General features: G+C 34.4%; 1 protein-coding gene and 1 pseudogene across 1 annotated transcript; both read left to right on the top strand.

The window, feature by feature from the left end:
• Positions 1 to 1,037: 1,037 nt before the first annotated feature.
• On the top strand, positions 1,038 to 7,629 carry SLITRK6 (SLIT and NTRK like family member 6). The gene is made up of 2 exons (XM_061133176.1): positions 1,038 to 1,538; positions 3,904 to 7,629. Exon 2 carries the CDS (start codon positions 3,927 to 3,929, stop codon positions 6,453 to 6,455), a length of 2,529 nt encoding a protein of 842 aa, XP_060989159.1. The 5' UTR covers positions 1,038 to 1,538; positions 3,904 to 3,926; the 3' UTR covers positions 6,456 to 7,629.
• Positions 7,630 to 19,120: 11,491 nt separating this feature from the next.
• LOC133049522 (eukaryotic translation initiation factor 4B-like) lies at positions 19,121 to 20,936 on the top strand (annotated as a pseudogene).
• The last annotated feature ends 2,955 nt before the right edge of the window (positions 20,937 to 23,891 follow it).

The raw sequence follows: 23,891 nt of genomic DNA, 5'->3' as shown, positions 1-23,891 counted from the left end.
CAAGAGAATTTCTAAACATACACTGTTTCAAAATGAATCAATGACAGCATTTAGTATATTCATTTTGGCTGTGGAAAAAGTTCAGGTCCTTGGAATGTAGGTAAAAAGGAGTGATTTTTAAAACACAGGCCTTTGGGGAAATAAAGAATCTGACATTTGAGAGTTTCATTGGTGATAATTCAGAAACTTTTAAGAGCTGAAGAAACAAGTAACTTATTAAATATTATATTTTAGGGAAAAAATGCTCCCAGAGTTAGTATCATAAAAATCACCAGATTTATTATAAATAAATAAATAATAAATCACCCGATTGATTATAATTGCTATATATTGAAATCACTACATGATGAAAATGCTTGTTTCATTTTATCTGGAAAGACAATTTCATATTTTTGAGGCTGATAAGTTGTTTTCACCTAAAGAAAAACCATGTGTAATGAAGATTCTTGCATGCATTTTTAAATGATCATATTTTCATTCCAAATAAATACTATCTACCTGAAAAAAAAAAAAAAAGAACTTCATTTCTAGTCTCATAATTGAACACTAGCTGTAGGGAAAGAAATAATGAAGTATAAAAGCTAAGAGTCTCAGACATGAGGCTTTAAATTGCTTTTCAAAAGGTAAATACAAAACTACAAGTATTTCAGTAGAGCAGTTCATGTTAACATTTTAAGATTTAATTAGTACACAATTTCAACCTTAAGTACCAGTTAAAAAAATAAAACTGGAGCTATAGGTAGCATGCTTGCAGTTTTTCTGAACATGTGTGCAAACAGTACAATACTGTGCTAGGTGAGACTTCAGTATAGTGCATGATTTAGTCTGCTGTATAACAAAATATTACTAAACATATGTCATTATCTGCACCAAAATCCACTTGCACTCTATTTGGCATTTAAAGGGAGAGGAAGACCGCTTGCAGGAGGAGGAGTTGAGTCCCAAGGTGGAGCTGTCTCTAGTGTTAAACGACACTGGCAGATTAAAGCGCTCTGATGGGGAAGGGCTTAAAGGCTGAGTCAAAAGCCAAGAAGTCTCTTTATTTACGCCTACCTCCCAGCCCTTGGCAATCTGACTAATAACAAACTGAGCTAACAAGAAAGACTAGAAAGGGAGGAAAGAGAACAGTGCTGCAGCTTGGATCTACAGCCTAAGAAAGCAAGAGTGATCAATCCCAGCTCTGTTAAACATCTTGTTTATTTACTGCATGCAGCAGCTTGCAAATGGTTAACTATATGCAAAAAAAGTCAGCATAGCTGTGAAGTATGCCGTGAATTTTAATTGGGGAATAAAAGGACAACTGCTTCAGGATGATCTAGTATGCAGTCTGCTTGAAATGTTTTCAATGAAATGCTCAGCATTTTGTCTTGGACCAGAGTTTTAACTTTATAAAGCGATGGAACTTGCCAAAAAGTGATATTTGAGAAGAAAGAACACAGTGGTTGGTGTTTTCTTTTTTAATAAAGAAACTGAATTTACTTTGAACATCTCTTCCAGCTGTGCATTACAGATAACGTCAGGAAGTCTCTGCTTTACAGGTAAGACGAATGTTTCCAGGATTTCCTTATACCTATTTTTGCATTATTCTAAAGTGATTGAATTTATGTTTGCCTCTCTAAAAAAATAACTTTGCATTAAAGGATATCCAGTTTCTTTCCTGTTCACTGGCACAACTAATGCAGTAGCAGATGCCTGTTTTTCTGTGAGCAGCAGACATCTAGACTAACAGCTGGCTGTAGAGAAGAAGTAAAATAATCTGCCACTATTTCTTTTGCAGCATGCAGTTTGTTATTGGAAACTAACCTATGTGTGCTCTGTGAAGGAAAGATTACTTCCAAATACCATTGTTGAATCTCAAATACAAGCAGAATATCAAAAGATTCTTTGTATATTGTATACCACTTTTACTTTTTCCCGACTTGAAAATATGTGCATGGAGATTTTTTTACCTCTTTAACACAATCTCTCTATACTATCAATATAGAACCACTTTTAATATTTATGTGCATTTCTGAAAACATTAGAAACTGTTCCCTACTACATTTTGAAGAGCATAAAATGCATCTGAGGTAAAAATAACAAGAGATTCTCATCTAGAAGTTATTCACTGTTTTCTTAAGACGGGTTGCCTGGTGAAATAAAGAGTATTCTTTCTTGGTCATCTATGGAGAAATATGGAGATTAGCTGTGAATCTAATCCACAAGTTGAAGACTCCAACTCCAAGCTGCTTGATTCTAAGCACAGCCCTCAGAGCTGTTTAAAATCAAACTATTTCCCTTTGGAGACACCCAGTCAGCTAACTTTCCCTTTATATAGGAAGGCACCACTCGGTTGTTTCATGTCTTTGGTTGTCTTCTACCTTCCAGAAACTTCATACTATACATGTTTTCAATAAGTATTTTCATGGAATGGAAGTTTACTTTTGAGATTATTGATTGGGTTTTGGAATGTATTACCTGATTGTGAATTTTAATTAGATTCAAAATTACTGTTTACATCCTATCCAGACAAATGAAAGCAACTATCATTTCCAAAATTTGAATAGTTACAAGATGTGGTGTTTGTTTACCTTCTAATTTAGTCTAAATTTAAAATGCACTATTTGAAGGAGGGTAATAAAATTATATACATTAGAGTTCAAAGTATTTACCACACCACTGCTGTTATTTTAGAGTTAGAATTTCTTAAATTGCTGTTTCAGATCCATATATTAAATTTTTAAGGAGTTGGAATATGTGATGTGTTATCCTGAACTGTCACTTTTTATTTACCTAATTAGTGAGATCTTCAAATATTTTTATAGAGTGAAGTTTGTTTCAGAGTTCATTGTTTGCATCATTAAGCCTTACAATAAAGAAGATCAACTGCTTCATTATGAGATATTCAGTGCCCTAAAGTCTGGTTCAAGACCTCATTAGGAAATCATTTGTTAGAAGTTTATATGAGGTATTGTTCCTTCTTTTGTAAGAGCCAGAAATGTGTGTCACAGGTCAGTTTTTCTTCTTTAGTTTTTATGATGTTAACCTTATCCACAGAATAATTTAAAAGTAATGGTGAATATTTCACCTCTAGAAATTAAAGTGTGAAATTTGAATGGACACCTTTAAGCACATATCTCTGATACTTAGGCTTATACAAACTATCCTAGAGAGCATAGTTAAAATTCTTATATAAAGATTTACTTTACTACATAGACATATTTTTCCCAAATTTTTTATAAATAATAGAATTAATATATTAAACCAAAATCAAATCAGGTTAAACACAGAGTTATTAGATGTTATATTGTGATATCCAGTTCATAAATAGAACTAAAGGAAATGCATACATACAGTCTTTATATCATTTCTGAATTTCCTACAGGTCTCTCTGCTTCTGGCTATCTCTAGAGGGGTGGGAGGTGGGAGGGAGTTTCAAGAGAGAGGGAACTGATTCATGTTGATGTATGGCAGAAACCAATGCAATATACTGTAAAGTCTTCCAATTAAAAATAAATATAAAAAAAGATTCATCTAGTTTAAGCTAAAAAAATTTACAAGTTAAGGTCTTCTCAAATATACACCTTTGCATCATATCAAGTTATCAACGGTCCATTTAGCCAATACCCCTCATATCTGTTAAAATGCATTAGTTGATGATATGAACACAAATTGAAATACTGAAGTTATCCTTGACCTAAATTTTAAATTGTTATCATAATGCAAGTTAAAAGTAAAACAAATCTCCTGGTCATAATATTTGTAAAAAATAAAAGAAAATGTGGACTCAGCAATGCACTTATATATTTAAAATAATCAGTATTTTGCCTGTTAGGGGAAAACCTATCATTTTGAAAATGTCACATCCATCTCCTCCCTGCTGCTGGCCACTAAAGCCCATTGCTATTGCATTTTATTTTACAGAATCAGATCCATCACATGACAACATGAAGCTCTGGATTCATCTCTTGTATTCATCTCTCCTTGCCTGTATATCTTCACAGTCCCAATCTCCAATGTCCTCTGCCTCAGCCAGAGGTTCTTGTGACTCTCTTTGCAATTGTGAGGAAAAAGACGGCACGATGCTAATAAATTGTGAAGAGAAAGGTATTAAGAAGTTATCCCAAATAAGTGTGCCACCATCACGACCTTTCCACCTAAGTTTATTAAATAATGGCTTGACAGTACTTCACACAGATGACTTTTCTGGGCTTACCAATGCTATCTCAATACACCTTGGATTTAACAATATTGCAGATATTGAGACTGGTGCATTTAATGGCCTTGGCCTTCTTAAGCAACTTCATATCAATCACAATTCTCTAGAAATTCTTAAAGAGGACACCTTCCATGGACTGGAAAACCTGGAATTCCTACAAGCAGATAACAATTTCATTACAGTGATTGAACCAAGTGCCTTTAGCAAGCTCAACAGACTTAAGGTGTTAATTTTAAATGACAATGCTATTGAGAGTCTTCCTCCAAACATATTTCGATTTGTTCCTCTAACGCATCTAGATCTTCGTGGAAATCAGTTGCAAACATTGCCTTATGTTGGTTTTTTAGAACATATTGGCCGAATATTGGATCTCCAGTTGGAGGACAATAAATGGGCCTGCAATTGTGACTTATTACAGCTAAAACTTTGGTTGGAAAACATGCCCCCACAGTCTGTAATTGGTGATGTTGTATGCAACAGCCCTCCATTTTTCAAAGGAAGCATACTAAGCCGGCTGAAAAAGGAATCGATTTGCCCCACTCCACCAGTATACGAAGAACACGAGGATCCTTCTGGATCATTACATCTGGCAGTAACCTCTTCAATAAGCGATAGTCGCATGTCAGCCAAGACCACGTCTCTTTTAAAACCACCCACCAAAGCACCAGGTTTAATACCTTATATTACAAAGCCATCCACTCAACTTCCGGGACTCTACTGTCCTATTCCTTGTAATTGCAAAGTACTCTCCCCATCAGGACTTCTAATACACTGTCAAGAGCGCAATATTGAAAGTTTATCAGATCTAAAACCTCCTCCACAAAATCCTAGAAAGCTTATTCTTGCAGGGAATATCATTCATACATTACTGAAGTCTGATTTAGTGGAATACTTCACTTTGGAAATGCTTCACTTGGGAAACAATCGTATTGAGGTCCTTGAAGAAGGGTCATTTATGAATTTAACAAGATTACAAAAGCTTTATCTGAATGGTAACCACCTGACCAAATTGAGTGGAGGTATGTTTCTTGGTCTCCACAATCTTGAGTACTTATATCTTGAATACAATGGTGTTAAGGAAATATTACCTGGAACTTTCAACCCAATGCCTAAACTGAAAGTGCTCTATTTAAACAACAACCTCCTACAAGTTTTACCACCACATATTTTTTCAGGGGTTCCTCTTATGAGGATAAACCTTAAAACAAACCAATTTACTCATCTACCTGTAAGTAATATCTTGGATGACCTTGATTTACTGACCCAGATTGACCTTGAGGACAACCCCTGGGACTGTTCCTGTGACCTGGTTGGATTGCAGCAATGGATACAAAAGTTAAGTAAGAACACAGTGACAGATGAAATCCTCTGCACCTCTCCAGAGCACTTACACAAAAAGGAATTGAAAGCACTCAATAGTGAACTTCTTTGCCCAGGTTTGGTCAATAACCCATACCTGCCAACTCAGACTGGTTACATCATTGTCAATACTCCTACAACCGCAACTACAGCTGATACTATTTTTAAATCACTTACTGATGCTGTACCACTGTCTGTTTTAATACTAGGTCTGCTGATTGTATTCATAACTATTGTGTTCTGTGCTGCAGGGATAGTGGTTCTTGTTCTCCACCGCAGGAGAAGATACAAAAAGAAACACGCAGATGAGCAGATGAGAGACACCAGCCCTGTGCATCTCCAGTATAGCATGTACGGCCATAAGACAACTCACCACACCGCTGAAAGGCCCACAGCATCACTCTATGAGCAGCGCGTGGTGAGCCCCACAGTTCACGTCTATAGGAGCCCATCCTTTGGCCCAAAGCACCTGGAAGAAGAAGAAGAAAGGAATGAGAAAGAGGGAAGTGACGCAAAACATCTCCAAAGAAGTCTTTTAGAACGAGAAAACCACTCCCCACTCACAGGTTCAAATATGAAGTACAAAACCACAGACCAATCCACTGAATTTTTAACCTTCCAGGATGCTAGTTCATTATACAGGAACATATTAGAGAAAGAAAGGGAGCTTCAGCAACTGGGAATCACAGAATACCTAAGGAGGAACATTGCTCAACTTCAGCCTGATATGGAGGTCCATTATCCAGGAGCCCAAGAAGAGTTAAAGCTGATGGAGACATTAATGTACTCAAGGTCAAGGAAGGTATTAGTGGAACAAACTAAAAATGAGTATTTTGAGCTGAAAGCTAATTTACATGCTGAACCTGATTACTTAGAAGTCCTAGAGCAGCAAACATAGAGTTTGAGGGCTTCTGCAGAAATGCTGTGATTCTGTCTTAAGTCCAGACCTTGTATATAAGTGCCTTATATGAATATGTCATCAATCGGAGAACTTAAGCACAGCAGCAATCCTATGGGAAAAGAAAAAGAAACTCAGGGATCACTGGGAGAAGCCATTGCATTGTCTTCAGGCAATTTTGTCTATCCCCAATAAAATAAATCCTTGCATGCAAATCATTCAAGGATTACATTAATATTTTCCCATATAAGTAAAGCGTTTCATAGATGTCCTCTTGCACATCTAAAAGGGTTCAATATTCAACCCTTAATTTCTTGAGTTATATTACCCATGGATTAAACAGAATTGGATTTTTGTCATTTAAAAACTATAACAGTAAATGTAGTTATAATATGTAAAAAATGTTTGTTTATAAAACCATTAAATGTACTTACAAAAGTGTAAATTGTTAGATACACCAACTTTTCTTGCAATAAAGGCAAAACGAACTGGAACTTTAAAATTAACAAATAGTCACAGAAAAGAAAAAATGTAAAGTTGAATTACATAGAGTATGAGTGGCTCAAAACTTTGAAACTTCGAGAATTAAAAAATGCCACTGATTGCTTTCTGAATTTAAAAATAAGAATGATTAACAGTTCAGGTGGAATGAGGAAGAAAACATTTTGGTTTTTCTGCACATTTTGTGTGGACAATCTTCTTGTTAATGCTGCTGTGAGCTAAGGTATGTCATTTGTGCTCAAAGTTTAATTCTTACTCTTGGGATATTTTGAAAATGCTACTGATATTCAACTGTAAATATGATTAGTGCATCTATTAAGTTTGGATTCTTTCATAGCATTAATCCTTTGTAAATTTGAATACCAAGATAGAAATATGTTTCTTGTGGCAAGTAATAATTCACTGGTGTAAAAAAAATAGGAAAATTATTTTATTGATGTACACTGATAGATGCCATAAATGAGTAGCAAAAGGCACATCTAAGGGTAAGTGGTTTAAGTTGCCTCAAGAGTGGGACAATGTAGCTTTATTTTACAAGAAAGTATAGCTAGATTTTTATGAACTATTTATTCTGTACAGTTTTGTATATTTTTGGTTCACAAAGGTAATTATTCTTGGGTGCCTTTCAAGAAAATTAAAAGTACTGCTCACTACAATAAAACTAAAATGAAAACCCTTTTTTAACATGTGCTTTCTTCAATTAGTCTGATCTGTAATTCAGTCCAGTCAGGATTAACACATGCACATTCATGCAGGCACTCAGGCACAAACACCCAAAACAAGATTTCTATTTATTGTCACCCACACAGAGCATTTTCTTTCCATGTGTGAAAAGGCCTTTCAGTGTCACAATGTGATTGTCATGGAGCCCAACTAAATGGCCCATAATTTTGCCTTTCTGGCAAATCATTTTTCTACTTAATACAAGTAGAAACGATTTAATTTTCTTCTTTCTGGTTACAGAATCAATTATACAGAAAATTTTCACAAGGCAAACTATAATTAATCAAGGTATTTTAGTTCTGTGGTATTCACCATTCAGATGCATGCACAGGGTTAGGAAGGAATATATTTTCTATTAGGAAGGAATTTAATTTACTTTATACTATTTTAGTGATTCATGAATGTTCTATTAAATGAGTTGGTTTTCAACACTCAACTGTCTGCATGACTAGTTAAATATACTTTCTTTCTCTGACTATGAATGAGAAGACTTCCCTTTTAATAAAAGCAGCAGGAGCCCGTGTGGCATAGTATGAAGAACAGTTATGGGTCTATTATGACATCATATCACTAGGTTTCTAAAAAAATCATTGCATATACTAATATAAAGCAATAGCAAATTGTGTATTAATAATTAAGAGATTAATTGAAAATCTACATTTCTTCATTAACCTTTAAGGTTGGAAATCAAAAAAATGAGAAATCTTTATTTATTTATTTTTTAGGGGGGAAATCTTTTCTAAATTAACACTTACTAAACGGAAATCTACGTTGGTATATAATACTTTCTATGTTTATCCACTGAAAGTACTTAGCACAGTAATGAACAGTAAACCCTCCAAGGCATTAATTTAAATGTTACATTCTAAAAAAAAGAACAAAGCAAGAGCAGCATTCATGTTACTGCACTTCTGCTCAGTAGAGTATCTGCAAGTATTTCCTGATTCCAATCAAGTGCAGAGAAGTATCCGACCTCACTTGCCTGCAGGATCTTTGGAACGGATCCAGGAATGCAGACAGAGACATATCCTGAGGAACATTCTTCTCAGTGAGGTAAACATTTTTTTTTTAAATCTTTATTGTTAATTGCCAAAAGTAATAATATTCACTCAACTTAAAAATCAAAGACAGAACAAAACTGTCTATGGTGTTATGTAAATATATCTTTCAAATTAGGTACAACCCCTAATTATGTAACATCAACCTTGTATGCTGTTACAAAAAATCTTAACGAACTTATCTGTCAACCAAATAAAACCCTATGGAGTTTGGATATTATTTACAATGATGCAGAAATAATTACAGTTTCCAAGGAGTATCAGATTTTTAAAGCTTAGCTGTTTCATTCATGATAGAACCTTTCTTATGTAATTTGTTTCCCTACTACAAGTAGTTGAGAGGTGGAAACTCCCGTGATGATCTTTAATTCTTAACAGGTCTTGTGACATGATAATCACTCAGAACTTTGGTTATTTTACCTGTATTTCCTATTCTTCTCCCTGCCCCCTCACCTACAGAATAATTTTTATTATATTGCCTGGTTTATTACCTACAAGGCTAAAGTCTCTTTCTGCAATTAATTGTTAGATTCAAAATCCCAAATCATAATTCAGTATGCTCAGACATTTACAAATACCTGGGCTTTCTTAAAATAGACTTTTCATCACTCGAGTTTTTTTTTTTTTAAGTTAAACAAACATTAGTCTCTGTTCACAATACATGAGGGCAACTTTTCACTCATGTCTGAATCTTGGATGTTTGTAGTATCATGGTAGTAATATATAATCATACTGGATCAAATCTTTTTGATTGTCAATCTGTTATACACAAATTGTATGAATCTGTATTTAATGAATTATTTTCACTCAATTACCATTAAAATATTTACTGGGAATTGAAGAGTGTTCTTCAAATATCTTCCATTGATCTCCATACTAGGATGATAATCTTATAACTTATGAAAAAAAGGAATACATCAATAACTCTTATTCTCCCTCTTGAATCAATCTTAAACCACAGAGGAACATTTTTCCTTCCTAATCAAATAATAACTAAATGGAAGGATCATCTTAGTGGCCTTTAAGCTGCCTGATCCAATTACTTTAAAAAGCTTAAATTTTAAACCAGGATTGAAAAAAGTGATATGGCTATCCCTTGGTCATTAAAATGCATATTTTTATATACTGGTGTATATATTTATGTATATGTAAATAATTATACATTTATATATGCGTGCTATGAATGTTTAAGTCCCTTCAGTCATGTTCAACTTTGTAAAAGAATAGTAGTAAACACATTGCAAAGTTGTTGGACAATAAACTGTTTTCTTTAACATAAGCAAACACATATCAAAGGGAAGATCACACTATTTCTCATTTATAAGACTTTCCACATAATTATTTTTGGCAGAAGCTGTTCTCTACATAAAAAGAGTTATGCATGTGCAGAAAATGCTGACCATTTAGAAAAAGAAGTTTGGATCTCCTGGTAATAGGGAAATGGTTTTTAAATTAATTTAAGGATTCTTCTATTTCTGTTCCCTGAACACTTTTATGATTCAAATATAAGTGGCCACAATTTTCTTCTTGAGAAGGTGGGATATCATAAATGGATACTATTTTATAATATGAAAGGAGACAATTACAAGAAGTGAAAGTGTTAGTCAGCCTATCGTGTCCAACTCTTTGCAACCATGGACTGTAGCCCACCAGGCTTCTCTGTTCATGCCCTTCTCCAGGGGATCTTCCTGACCCAAAGATCAAACCCAGGCCTCCCGCATTGCAGGGAGATTGTTTACTGTTTGAGCTACCCTGGAAGCCCAATTACAAGAAATCACCCGATATCTGGGCAGCCAAGCCAAGAATGATCTCTTTGATGAAGAGAAGACAAGTGATTAAAAATATAGTTATCTCTTTGTGCCTTTTCAATTCCATACAAACTGAAATACAGATATTTGTCCAAATATTCCCTGAGATTTATAACGACAATAAATATAGAACTGTTATTATCAACTTATAAAATATAACTATATCATTAAAATTACATTCTTTAACAAATTTCTGTCTTATATGGAAATAAATCCCATTATTTCTTTTATAGAACACACCTATCTTTTTTAAAACTGAACTTATTTATTGCACACACATCTATTCTTATGTATATGGAAAAGAGGAGATGGTCAGATGTAGCTGCACTGAAAGTATAGACAGACAAATACTGCCCTGTTAGTGTGAATGTTCTTCAGTAGATTAGTGAATAAAAATGGAAACAATTCAAAACAAACTGCACACACATACACACATGATGCATTTCCAAGTAAAATGATTTAAAATCACAAACTTGAAGTAGAGAACTTTTAAATTCAGAAATTTGAAACATGGAAAGCAGAAAACCTGATGTTCCACAAGTAAGTATTGCCTCTTACATCATGAAGGCACTACCAGTAAGAAAATTACCAGTAAATGAGTATGGTATATTGAGTTAATTTTTTCATATAAAATCTCCAGGTATTTAATTGTCATGTCATCATATTTGATGGTATAAAGTTCTTGAACAAGTATTATATACAAAATGAATCATTCTGTTGCCAAGATGAACATGCTCAATTTTAAATTTGCGGTGTTATCAGTGATAATTTTATAATTAGTGAGTGGATGTTAAATGTATTTCTATCCTTTTACTTGGTATTATGACTACTCTAAAGATACATAAGTCTCCATTACTATGTTTTCATGACTCATACTGTTAAAAGTTAATATATTGACATATGGTAGTATCTGAAAAGGAACAATGAAATTCAGAGGAATGATGACTGTAGAAGCATAAGATCAGTTTAAACGCTATACACGATTTCCTCAATGAAGGCTTTCATGGACATGTCATGGGCCTATTCCTAGAATTCTAAAGTATTTTGGTTCAGGAAATATATATTTGAAGACATTTTATTATGATGCAGGAAACACAACTCCATGTATCAGCACATCATAAATATCTATAGTTTATCTAATGTTTTCATTTTACAAATAGAGGATTTAAAATTTTGCCTTACATTATTTACAGGCTTTACAGAATCACAGAAATGTATGTCTTCCCTAAGCACATTTTTTTGTTCCTGGGTTTAGGTAGGGTACACTTAACATTTCATGGAAGAAATGATGTAAGTTTGAGTAATTTTAGACATGGGTTACATAATTCTAAATTATTCAAAATGTTATAAAAGCACATTGAAGATACAGCTAGAAAATTACTGAATACTCATTGGAGTACTGGACAACACTAATAACTGGACAACACAAACATATGGCAGGCAGAAACTCATTACATAGATTACTTTTAAATTCAGAATTACTACTAATGTTCATCATCTTTTCAAATATAATTTATTAAGCATTTAATTTCTGTCATATTTCTGAGAATCAAGCATTTGACAGAATAACACAAAATATATAGTTCTCATGATATTTCATTGATTTAAAACTTTAAGTCCTGTACAAACATTATGTAATTTAAGTGTTGTTAGAGATTATGGTATCAGATATTTTCACTATTTCCTTTTTTAAGACCTCTACCTGAATTAACTACATCTACCTGCATGCATGTTAAGTCTCTTCAATTGTATTCGACTACTTGCAACACTATGGACTATAGACCCCTAGGCTCTTCTATCCATAGGATTCTCCAGGCAAGAATACTGGAGTGGGGTTGCCATGCCTTCCTCCAGGGGAATCTTCCCCACACAGGGATCAAACCCGTGTCTCTTATGTCACCTGCATTGGCAAGTGGGTTCTTTACCACTAGCACTTTATGATAAAGATCATTATTTCAAAGAATTCATCATCTGAATCCTACAAAAATAGCTTTATAATACTAAGGATTATACTTTTCTTTTTAAGTAAATTTTCCTTAAAGCAGTTTTAAGTTCAGATCCAAAAATGCAGAGTTCCCATATACCCACTGATCCCACAAAAGCCAGCCACCACCACTGTAAACATTTTCTATCAGAGTGGTACAGTTATTATAATTGATTAATCTACATTAAACATTTTTATCACCCAAACACCACAGTTTACATTAGGATTCCCTGTAGATGGTGTACATCCTATGAGTTCTGAGAAATGTACAGTGATATATAGTCACTATTATGGTATCCTACAGCATGTTTTCATTCCCATATAAATCCTCTGGGCTCTATCTGTTCCTCTCTCTCTGGCAACAACTGATCTTTTAACTACTTTCAGAATTTTGCCTTTTCCAGAGTTTCATATAGTTGAAATCATACAGTATGTATCCTTTCTAGATGGATTTCTTTCATGTAGTAATATGTATTTAAAACTCTTTCATACTTTTTCATGGCTTGATTCCTCATTTCTTTTTTTTTTTTTTCTAATTTATGTTTTTATTGAAGGAGAATGCTTTAGAGAATTTTGCTGTTTCTCATTTCTTTATAGCACTTAATAACACTCAATTGTCTGGATGTATTGCAGTTTATTTACCCATTCACCTACTGAAGGACATTATGGTTGCTTCCAAGTTTGGGAAATTGTGAATAAAAAAGTTATAAACATCTGTGCACAGGGTTTCATATAGACAGAGGTTTCTGACTCATTTGTTAGTTGCTCAGTTATGTCCAACTCTTTGCAAATCCACGGACTGTAGCCTCTGTCCGTGACATTCTTCAGGCAAGAAAACTGGAATGGATTACCATTCCCTTCTCTAGATATTCCCGACCCAGGGATCAAACTCGAATCTCTTAGATCTCCTGCACTGGAATGTAGGTCCTTTAACCACTAGTGCCACCTTTGACTCATTTGGGTAATACTAAAGAGGATAAATCTCAGACCATAAGAGTGTGTGTAGCTTTGTAATACCGAACTGTCTTCCAAATGGCTGTACCACTTTGGAGTCCCTCCAGCAAGGAATAGGAATTTCTGTCACTCCCCATCCTCACCAGCATAAATTGTTAGTGTTCCAGATTTTAGGAATTCTAATATATGTGTAGTGGTATCTCACTGTTGTTTTAATTTACATTCCGAGTGACATATGATTTCCACCACCTTTTCATGTGCTATTTTACCATCTGTATATCTTCCTTAATGAGGTGTTTGTTAAGATTTTCAGCCCCTTTCTTTTTAATCATGTGGTCTGTTTCGTTATTGAATGTTAAAGAGTTCTTTTGTGTTTTGGATAACAGATGCTTATCAAATGTATCAAATAGTTTTCCTAGTCAATGGCTTGTTTTCTCACTCTTTTGACAGTGTAGTTTACAGAGCATACATTTTTAATTTCAATGAAATCCAGTTTCTTACTTCTTTTACAGATTATGCCTTTCATGGTATCTATGAAATCATTACCATATTCAAGGTCACCTAGATTTTCTCCCACATTACCTAAGAGTTTTTGTTTTACATATTATATCAAGGCCCATGATCCATTTCCATTTTGAGTAAATTTCTGTGAAAGATATAAGGCTTGAATTCAGATTTTTTTTTTTTTTTTGGCACACAAATGCTCACTTGTTGAAATAACAATATCTGGGTTTTTAATACCACACAAAATTTAAAATGGATTGTTGCATTATTTATAATTTATTTTAGTCTTTATATTTAACCCTTGAGTGCTATTAACATGACATGTTACCTCATGTTTAAGAGAAAATAATATATGAGAGAAAAATATCAGATTCTAAAGGTTAGTATCACTGGGTCTGAACTTCCTATAGCTACAAGAGTATTCAATATGAATGTAAAAGAGTGAGTTTAGCAAGATTCTTCTTAGCACTGTCCTTTATAAGGGCTGTATTACACCTGGGAGTTTACATAAATGATAAAGATAGCTATGGTTTAGTGTTTGCCAACCAAACATCTATACCTAGTAGCAGGTGCTCATATATACTCAGTTGAATCCTCATATTTAACCTGCAAGTAACAGTATTATCCTTATTTTACCTATAAAGCCAATGAACCTCAGAATGTTAAATTGCTCAGAACCACACACACAGTAGTGGTCAAGTTCAGATTTCTCTTACTTGAAAAATTCCTGCTTCTACCATCTTATCATGCTTCATCTCATAAATTTATAAACATTTTAAAATGTGATTACCAGTTCAGTTGGCTGAGGCAAATACTACATTGTTCACAGCTGCAAACATTGTACTCGTTCAGCACACTTATTATTTTAGTGTTGAATGTTTATTTAGCTTCTAATCATACCATAAGCCTATCATCAATATAAATATAACCTTTGGTCTTCTGAGGTCTGAAGTCTCCATATGTTTGTTTACATTTCAACTTCAAAATAAATGTATTGGGAAGTACGTGTATTTCAAACACTAGTGAAGTGTTTCAACAATGAATCTACATTATCCGAATACAAACTTTCATCATCATGTTAATGACACAGATGAGAACACAGAAAAAAAATTTGCCTAATTATTAATTTGACCATATAGGTAATTAATAACAAAAAAACTAGCTTCAGAATGCAAAGCTTGGTTTTCATTTGTAATATGTATTTCCTAATGCCTTTTGGATTTCTTTTTGATTTCATAATTTGATCTACATAATAATGTTGTGAATTAGGAAGTGTTACTATTCCCATTTGCAGACTAGGAATGGAAACAAAAACTCACACATTTGGAAATTGGTAGATCCTAGATTCGCCTGAGATTTTCTGAGCCCCAGAATCTACGCTCTTAAATGAAAATGGTTTACTAACTCCTAATAACAATAAGAAATTGGTAAAAGTAATACAGCTCTTAGAAAGAAATATAATTTAGATCAGTTGGGTAACTTCCCCCAACAAATCATATAAAACAATAGAATTCAAATGGAACAAATTAAATGTATTTTTAATAACAGTCATTTGGCTTCCATATCCTTATCGTAAAAAGTAAAGCAAAATATTTTGATTTATATTTTAATATAGATAATATTTAAACATATATTTTAACATTAATATTATATGTTAACATACATATTTAACATGAAATATTTTATATAACATACAAACTATATTTTAACATACATGTAAATAACAATATAGTCTACTTGTTTAATAATTTCCATATAATTTAAACTAAAACTATATCTACCATTGTGAAGAAATACTGTCATGAATATTGTGAAAGACTGAATAGTGTCCTCCAAAATTCATGTCCACCTAGAACATCAGATTATGACTGTATTTGGGAACAGAATTTTTGCTGGGGTAATTGGTTGAGTTCATACTGAATTTTAGGGTAAATTCTAAATCTAGGAACAAGTTTTCTTACAATAAGGCTGTGCACAGATATACAGAGCACACACACAAAAAAACACTATGTGACTGCAGAAGCAAGAAAGTGCAGTGATGCATGCGTCTACTATCCATGAAACCCGATTGCTGGCCACCACCAGAAGCTGCAACAGTCTAGGAAAGACTATGTTGACCACATGAGTAAAGCATTGTACATATGGATCATTGAAAGTACAACATAGTTGCTTTCAAATTTCAGTTTTTAATAATATATTGCAAGAAATTAGTTTTGAGTCTTGCCTAATGTTGTCTCTCTATGGTTCACTGACTTTGAGATACATAGGAAGTATATAAGTAGAAAACACAAATTTCTGAGTTGCAAATACAGAAAAAGAAATATTTTAGAAGTTTAAATTTTCCTCCCAAGTCCACTGAAATAAAATACTGAATAATAAGGAACTAGAGCTGACTTTTCAGATGACTTTCTAAAAGCTATGCATTTTCTGAATTATCTGATATAGAGTCACTGTAAACAATTTTAAAATAACACACATTTAAATAAAATTCTGTACCATCATCAACCATGCATCAACAGGGTTCAGTATTAAATATATCTCTAAGAAATGTACTGTTACTTACAATATTCTGACAGACACATAAAAATACACAAAGTTTGGAAGGAAAATTGAAAAAAAAATATAATTAGTCTTTCCTTTTTTATTCAGAAGGAAAAGACAACATAATTTTTCAACTTATGAATTTAAATTAGTGAATGCCTTTTAAATGATGTGTTAAGTACAATTTTGTATCTTTTAGTTTCAGCTGGAATCATACAGTAAATATGTTTATGATTCATCTCTTTTGTCTATATTCAGATAGAAACCAGGCAATATATTCACAATTTGGAAGGAATATGAGAAATATATGAGAGTAGTATGAGAAAAAATGTCACATCTCAGGAGTGCTAAATGTAGTTAATTAGGAAGGTATGTGCTCCCCAACAGAAAAAGTACCTGCACTAGTGCTGTGTGCCATTGATGCACATAATACCAAAATGCCTGGACATAACCAATTTCTAAATCACAGAAAATTATTTTCTTCCCAGCTTTCATAATGGGTTACATAATCATGGAAAAAGAATTCAACAAAATAAGGAATGTAGTATCACAGTGCCAGTGTTGGGTAAAATGTTAAGTTTCAGCACTTCGAGGAAAGAATTATTACAAAATGAAGCAACTAGCAATAATGCGCATGCATGTATGTGTTAACGTATGGTGGTGGTGGTTTAGTCGTTAAGTCATGTCCGATTCTTGCGACCCCAAGGACTGTAGCCTGCCAGGCTACTCTGTCCATGAGATTATCCAAGCAAGAATACTGGAGTGGGTTGCCATTTCCTTCTCCAGGGAATCTTCCCGACCCAGGAATCGAACCTGGGTCTCCTGCATAGCACACAGATTCTTTCCCAACTGAGCTACAAGGGAGGTCTACAAGTGTTAAAAGACAAGTAAAATAATAAAATAATAAATTTTCAAAATTTTATTTATGCAGTTCACAGGTCCAAAAACAGATTACCATGGGTGCCTAAAGAATTCAGGATGAGGTAATGTTCAAATCCATATCTCATAACATATCTGGATGTGATTAGACTTCAGTTTTACTACAGGGTCATAGTTCACCAAACCATTTCCTGTTGCCTTTGTCAAAATTAATACTGCCTTTTCTCTACTGATACTACTCTTCTCTGCAAAATTCCAGATTTAAAGGGGTACATTATATCTGAGTTTCTTTAGCTGATTCTTTTCCTCTGTAATACATTTTTTTTTTAACCCTAGAGGAACAGAATTCTAAAGGAAAATAATTACAAATGACCTCGACCTTTTCACTTGAAAATTAACTTCTCTGATTATCAGTCTTTTTGCTTTGGCCTTTAGTAAAATAATGATGCAATGACACATAATTGTGTAATTAGTATTAAAGTCAAAGGAAAGATGAATTGATATAGGACCAGTGTTTCACTATGGGGTATTTAGTCCTTTCAAAAGCATGTTACCCTTTCCTCTAGTGCATGAGTCACACATAGTTACAGCAATAAAACATCAAACAGAATAAAAATAAAAGCATTTAATTGTTGGAGCTCTCAAAAATTGTAAAAGACTCAACTTTTTGTGACTCAGTTACAAGAAGAAAGGTTATTAACTGATATGTGAAGATATGTGTGGCTCTTGTTTGAAGAACAATTATTGTTTAGAAAGATTAGATGGATACAGTGCGAGTTTTAGCTGGGAAGAAACTTATGTATGTAATTCAAAGAGGCTGCAGATTCTGAAGGATACTTCATTTGTCTGTTATGACAATACTAATTAAAGATTAGAAAATTAAAAATATAAAATAGAGAACAATTTATTGTTTATATTATACAGAAAGCCTCAGAAAAAATGATGAGTGGATTATTTGCAGTCAATTTTATGGAATTCTAGAGATTTTTAAATTATCTTTTCAAAAAGTCATTATTTGGAACAAAACTGTAATTCACTGGATGTTTAAATTGTATAATATAAGGAGGCTAACAATTGATAGTAAGTGATCAGTAGAATAAAAGGAATTATCAATCTTTCATTATTTTGACAAGAAATAACATTTTTGCACTAGTGAATTTATTCCCTCAGACTTAATTTTAGTGCACAGCATCAGTTTTCTAAACAAAGACAAAAACTTAGCTGCTAATAAAACTGTCATTGACTGTTATGTTTGATCTTCTCTTATCCAGAGTCGAATATGTTATAAAGATAAAAGAAGGTTGGCAAGAAAGAAAGTATAAACATAGAGATAATTAGCCAGTGAAGATTTTCAAGTGAATCGTACTTTTTCTAAATAGTTTTGTCAAGATATCTGGTTAGTTTAAGAAAACTGTATCTAGAAATACTGAGTGGTGACAGGCAAATTGTATATTTATCCAAGGACAATTAATATTTACAAAACAAAGAAACACATTTCTTGTACAAGAAAACACTGTATCCCTACAAAATTTATACTGAAAATAGTATTACAAATTTTCATAAAATAGCAAAGAACATTCTAATCTAATATTAAAAATATTAAAATTATACCTCATAATTATACCTTATAAAGAAACTGCCATTTTGACTATAACCACTGCTGTGATTAAAAACACAAGATTTAGCCTTTGCGTTCTCTCTCCCTCTCCCAACATGGCGTCCTCAGGAATAAAGAAGAATAAGAAGGGGAAGACAGTCTCCCTAACAGACTTTCTGGCTGAGGATGGAGGGGCTGGTGGAGGCAGCACCTGTGGCCCCAAGCCAGTCAGCTGGGCTGATGAAACAGACGATGTGAAAGGGGATGTTTCAAACCACTTGGCATAGTAATGATGATGATGTGTATCGAGCACCTCCAATTGACCGTTCCATCCTGCCCACTGCTCCACGGGCTGCTCCGGAACCCAATATTGACTGGAGCCGTCTTCCCAAATCTCCACCCTACACTACTTTTCTAGGGAACCTGCCCTATGATGTGACAGAAGACTCCATTAAGGAATTCTTTAGAGGATTAAATATCAGTGCCGTGCATTTACCGTGTGAACCCAGCAATCCTGAGAGGTTAAAAGGTTTTGGTTATGCTGAGTTTGAGGACCTGGATTCCTTGCTCAGCGCCCTGAGCCTCGACGAAGAGTCTCTAGATAACAGGAGAATTTGAGTGGATGTTGCTGATCAAGCACAGGCTAAAGACAGGGATGATCGTTCATCTGGCAGAGATGGAAATCATGATTCTGACAAAACAGATACAGACTGGAGGGCCCGTCCTGCTGCAGACAGCTTTGATGACTACCCACCTAGAAGGGGTGATGATAGCTTTGGAGACAAGTATCGAGATCGTTACGATTCAGACCGATATTGTGATGGGTATCGGGACAATCACCGTGATGGCCCACGCTGGGACATGGATCGATACACTATGATGACCCAGGTGACAGAGACTATGACAGAGGCTACGATTCCAGGATAGGCAGTGGCAGAAGAGCATTCGGTAGCGGGTACGGTAGGGATGACGACTAAAGAAGAGGCGGGGACCGCTACGACGACAGATACGACAGATGAGATGACCCGTCCTGGAGCTCCAGAGATGATTACTCTCGGGACGATCATAGGCGGGATGATAGAGGTCCCCCCCAAAGACCCAAACTGAACCTAAAGCCTCGGAGTACTCCTAAGGAAGATGATTGTTCCGCTAGCACCTCCCAGTCCAGTCCTACAGCCTCTATCTTGGGAGGGGCAAAGCTGCTAGAGAAGGAGAAATAGAAGAGAGGCTACAGAAGGAACAAGCGAAACTGCAGCGTCAGCTGGATGAGCCAAAACTAGAACGACGGCCTCGGGAGAAACACCCAAGCTGGCGAAGTGAAGAAACTCAGGAAAGGGAACGATCGAGGACAGGGAGTGAGTGATCACAGACTGGGACCTCAGCCACATCTGGCAGAAATAAGTCTGACCAGGATGCACGAAGAGAGAGTGAGAAGTCTCTAGAAAATGAAACACCCAATAAAGAGGAAGACTGTCAGTCTCCAACTTCTAAGCCCCGCAAACCTGAACAGCCTCTAAAGGTAATGCCAGCCCCTCCACCAAAGGAGCATGCTTGGGTGAAGCGAAGTTCTAACCCTCCTGCTCGATCTCAGAGCTCAGACACAGAGCAGCAGTCCCTACAAGTGGTGGAGGGAAAGCAGTTCCAGCTCAACCATCTGAGGAGGGATCAGCAAGGAAAGATGAAAATAAAGCAGATGGGGTGAGTGCCCCAAAAGGCCAAAGTGGGAACTCCAGCCGTGGTCTGGGAGATGGAGGAAACAAAGACCACTGGAAGGCGTCAGACAGAAAAGATGGCAAAAGGGATCACGACTCCAGATCTGCACCTGAGCCAAAGAAAGCTGAAGAAAATCCAGCCTCAAAGTTCAGTTCTGCAAGCAAGCATGCTGCTCTCCCCACTGATGGTGAAAATGAAAATGAGGGAGATTACACCTAATAGACCTCTGCATTCTGTGCTTTCTCCTAGTCTCTCTCCACCCTGGAACATTCAAGGGCAAATCAAACCTCTATCCAGACAAGACAAAATAAAACTCACCATCTCTTGAAAAAAAAAAAAAAAAAGATTTAAAACATCTTTATTCTATTTAATTTTGAAATCAAAGCAAAACTCTTAAGTAACATATACATTTAGTGCAAACTAATTTATCTCACATTTCACTTAAGTGACACTTTCCTCACTCACTATTAGATTGCTATTATACTTGTCTAGGCAAGATTTTTCATTTCTGTTTCACTATTAAAGATGCTGTCTGATCAACAGTGACTGAGGTATTGAGCACTTAAGAATGTGTACTTGGGATGGTGTCAAATGGTTATAGCACCACTACTGGTAATAACATTTAAGTGGATGACTGTGCATTTACTCACTTCTTGAGATATTCCTCACATATAATATTGAAGCTATTCTCTCCTGGGTACCTGGAACTCTATGCATCCAATGTGAGTGAAAAGAAAGCCTGGGCGAGGCTGCTAGGAAGACTTAATGATGGCCAAGTCATCATCCCAGCAAGAGTTGGGCTTCCTGACCTGGATTTCAACATCAACTTACATTCAATTCCTTTTAACCTAGAATGATCTGGGTTCTATTAAAAACCTAGGATCCTTCTAATATATCTTCAGATCATGACTAAACTGAGATAATAAATGCAATGCAACAATGTTTCAAATGGAACATGTCTTTACACAGCAGTAAGGCCAGTTGATCATAGAATATACTTAGTTAAAAAATTTCTGGAAATCAGAAGAGTATTTAATGAAACAGAATTTATTTTTATATAGGCATTTACCGACACTGAAGTATATCCAAGAGTATGGCAGTCTGCTTTAAAAGCGTAATTTAAGTATACTAGTTCAACAAGTCCTATTCACTTTACTGAGTGCAAATTATAGGTTGAGGCATTAGCAGGTATAAAATGTTTACAAGATAATAAGGTTTATTCTTCCAATAGCATTTCATTTTATAAGAGAGACTTAGTACACCATCCAAAATATATAACTAGCTATGATCAATTTTACATGAGCAATTAGTCTTTATTGTCTTTCAAAACTTCAGGATTCCAAAATTTCCTAATCACTTTTTGATCATTAATAGAAGACTGAAAATTAGAATACATATGTTTAAGCAGTCATTCAATCTTTTCCACATTTCTCAAAATTTAAATTAATAATTTAAACAGATTAATGAATAACATTAAATTATAAGAAACTCAGAAGGTAATTCCTCTCAAATTTCAATATTCTGGTTACTCCCTCTCTGCCATTTTTTGTTTAGCCAAAATGGACTATAGAAATTTTACTGAACATTTGGTGCAGATTCTAATATTATATCTTTGGTTTATATGATTCCTTCTGTTTCTAAAACTCTCAGCCCACGACCTCACTTCCCAATACCCTCAATAATCTTCATTAGACACCATTAAAATACATTACCTTATATAGTTGTTTATCTTTCTTGTCATTTTCCAACCTCTGTGTGTCTAGATTGCAAAGTCTTTGATGTCGAGAGGTATATTTTACACTTCTCAATGTTCCCACATTTAACAGAGGAGTATATACATGGTAGGAACTCAAATATATATTCATAATTAGGTAACTTTTGTTCTTTGTCAAACTTCATCAACTGTTTAAGAAAACTTTTTTCTTTGGAACATCATCACTGTTGAAAATCTATAATCTAAATATTCTTTATTCACTGAGTCCACGTTTCCTAATTTACTAGGAAATATTAATTTGATACTACTACTGACACTTTGCAAAAAGTGATAGTAATAGAAATTTGCTCCTGTTACCATGCATATTCTCTATTTCAAAACCTAATTATTGGACAATTGTAAATATTCTCTGGGAATGTTTAATTAGTTCATTAAAAATTATTATAGAGAGAACACAACATGAAATTTACCCTCTTCACAGATTAACTATTATACAATACTGTTAACTATAAGCAAAATATTGTATGACAGATCTCTAGGACTTATCCATCTTCTTTAACTAAAACACTATACCTCTTGATTAGCATCTCCCAATTTTCCCCTCCGTCCACCCCCTAGCAGCCACCATTCCGCTCTCTGCTTTGTTTCTATTAGTTTGACTGTTTCAGAAACCTCATATAAATGTAATCATGGAGCACTTGTCTTTCTGTGACTGGCTTATTTCACTTATCATAATATACTCATGATTCATCCATGTTGTAGTGCATTGCATGATTTACTTTTTTAAAAACTGAAGAATATTCCATTGTGCATGTGTATCGTGTTTCCTTTTGCCCTTTCTTGTGTCATGGACAGTTAGGCTGCTTCCACATCTTGACCATTATGAACAGTGCTTCAATGAATATGGAGGCACTAATATTTTTTCCAAAATCCTGATTTCAATACTTCTGGATAAATGTCCAAAAGTGGGATTTCTGAAATATATGGGACTCCATGTTTAGTTTTTGAGAAACTTGTATATTAGTGGTAGGAATACTATATATCCAGATTCTATATATATATATATATATATATATATATGTGTGTGTATGTAAATTGAACACTTTATCTTACATCATACAAGGAAATCAATGTGTAACAAATTAAAAACATTAAGGTAAGTCCTGGAACTGTAGGACTCCTAGAAGAATATATAGTATAAAAGCTATATGCATTGGTATTTGCAATGATTTCATAGTATTAATGCCAAAAGCACAGGGAACAAAAGCAAAAATAGACAAGTTCCTTTTTAATCAAACTAGAAAGCTTCTGCAAGCAAAGGAAACAAATGCAAAGACAACCCATGGAATGGGAGAAAATAGTTGCAAATCATACATCTGATAAGGGGTTAATTTCAAAACTATGTAAGGAAAGAACTTGATTTAAAAATGGGCTAAGGACTTGGATACACATTTCTCCAA

Source organism: Dama dama, chromosome 30 (assembly GCF_033118175.1).
Source record: "Dama dama isolate Ldn47 chromosome 30, ASM3311817v1, whole genome shotgun sequence".
NCBI classification, from domain to species: Eukaryota; Metazoa; Chordata; class Mammalia; order Artiodactyla; family Cervidae; genus Dama; species Dama dama.
This window is presented reverse-complemented; position numbering and strand designations above follow the sequence as displayed.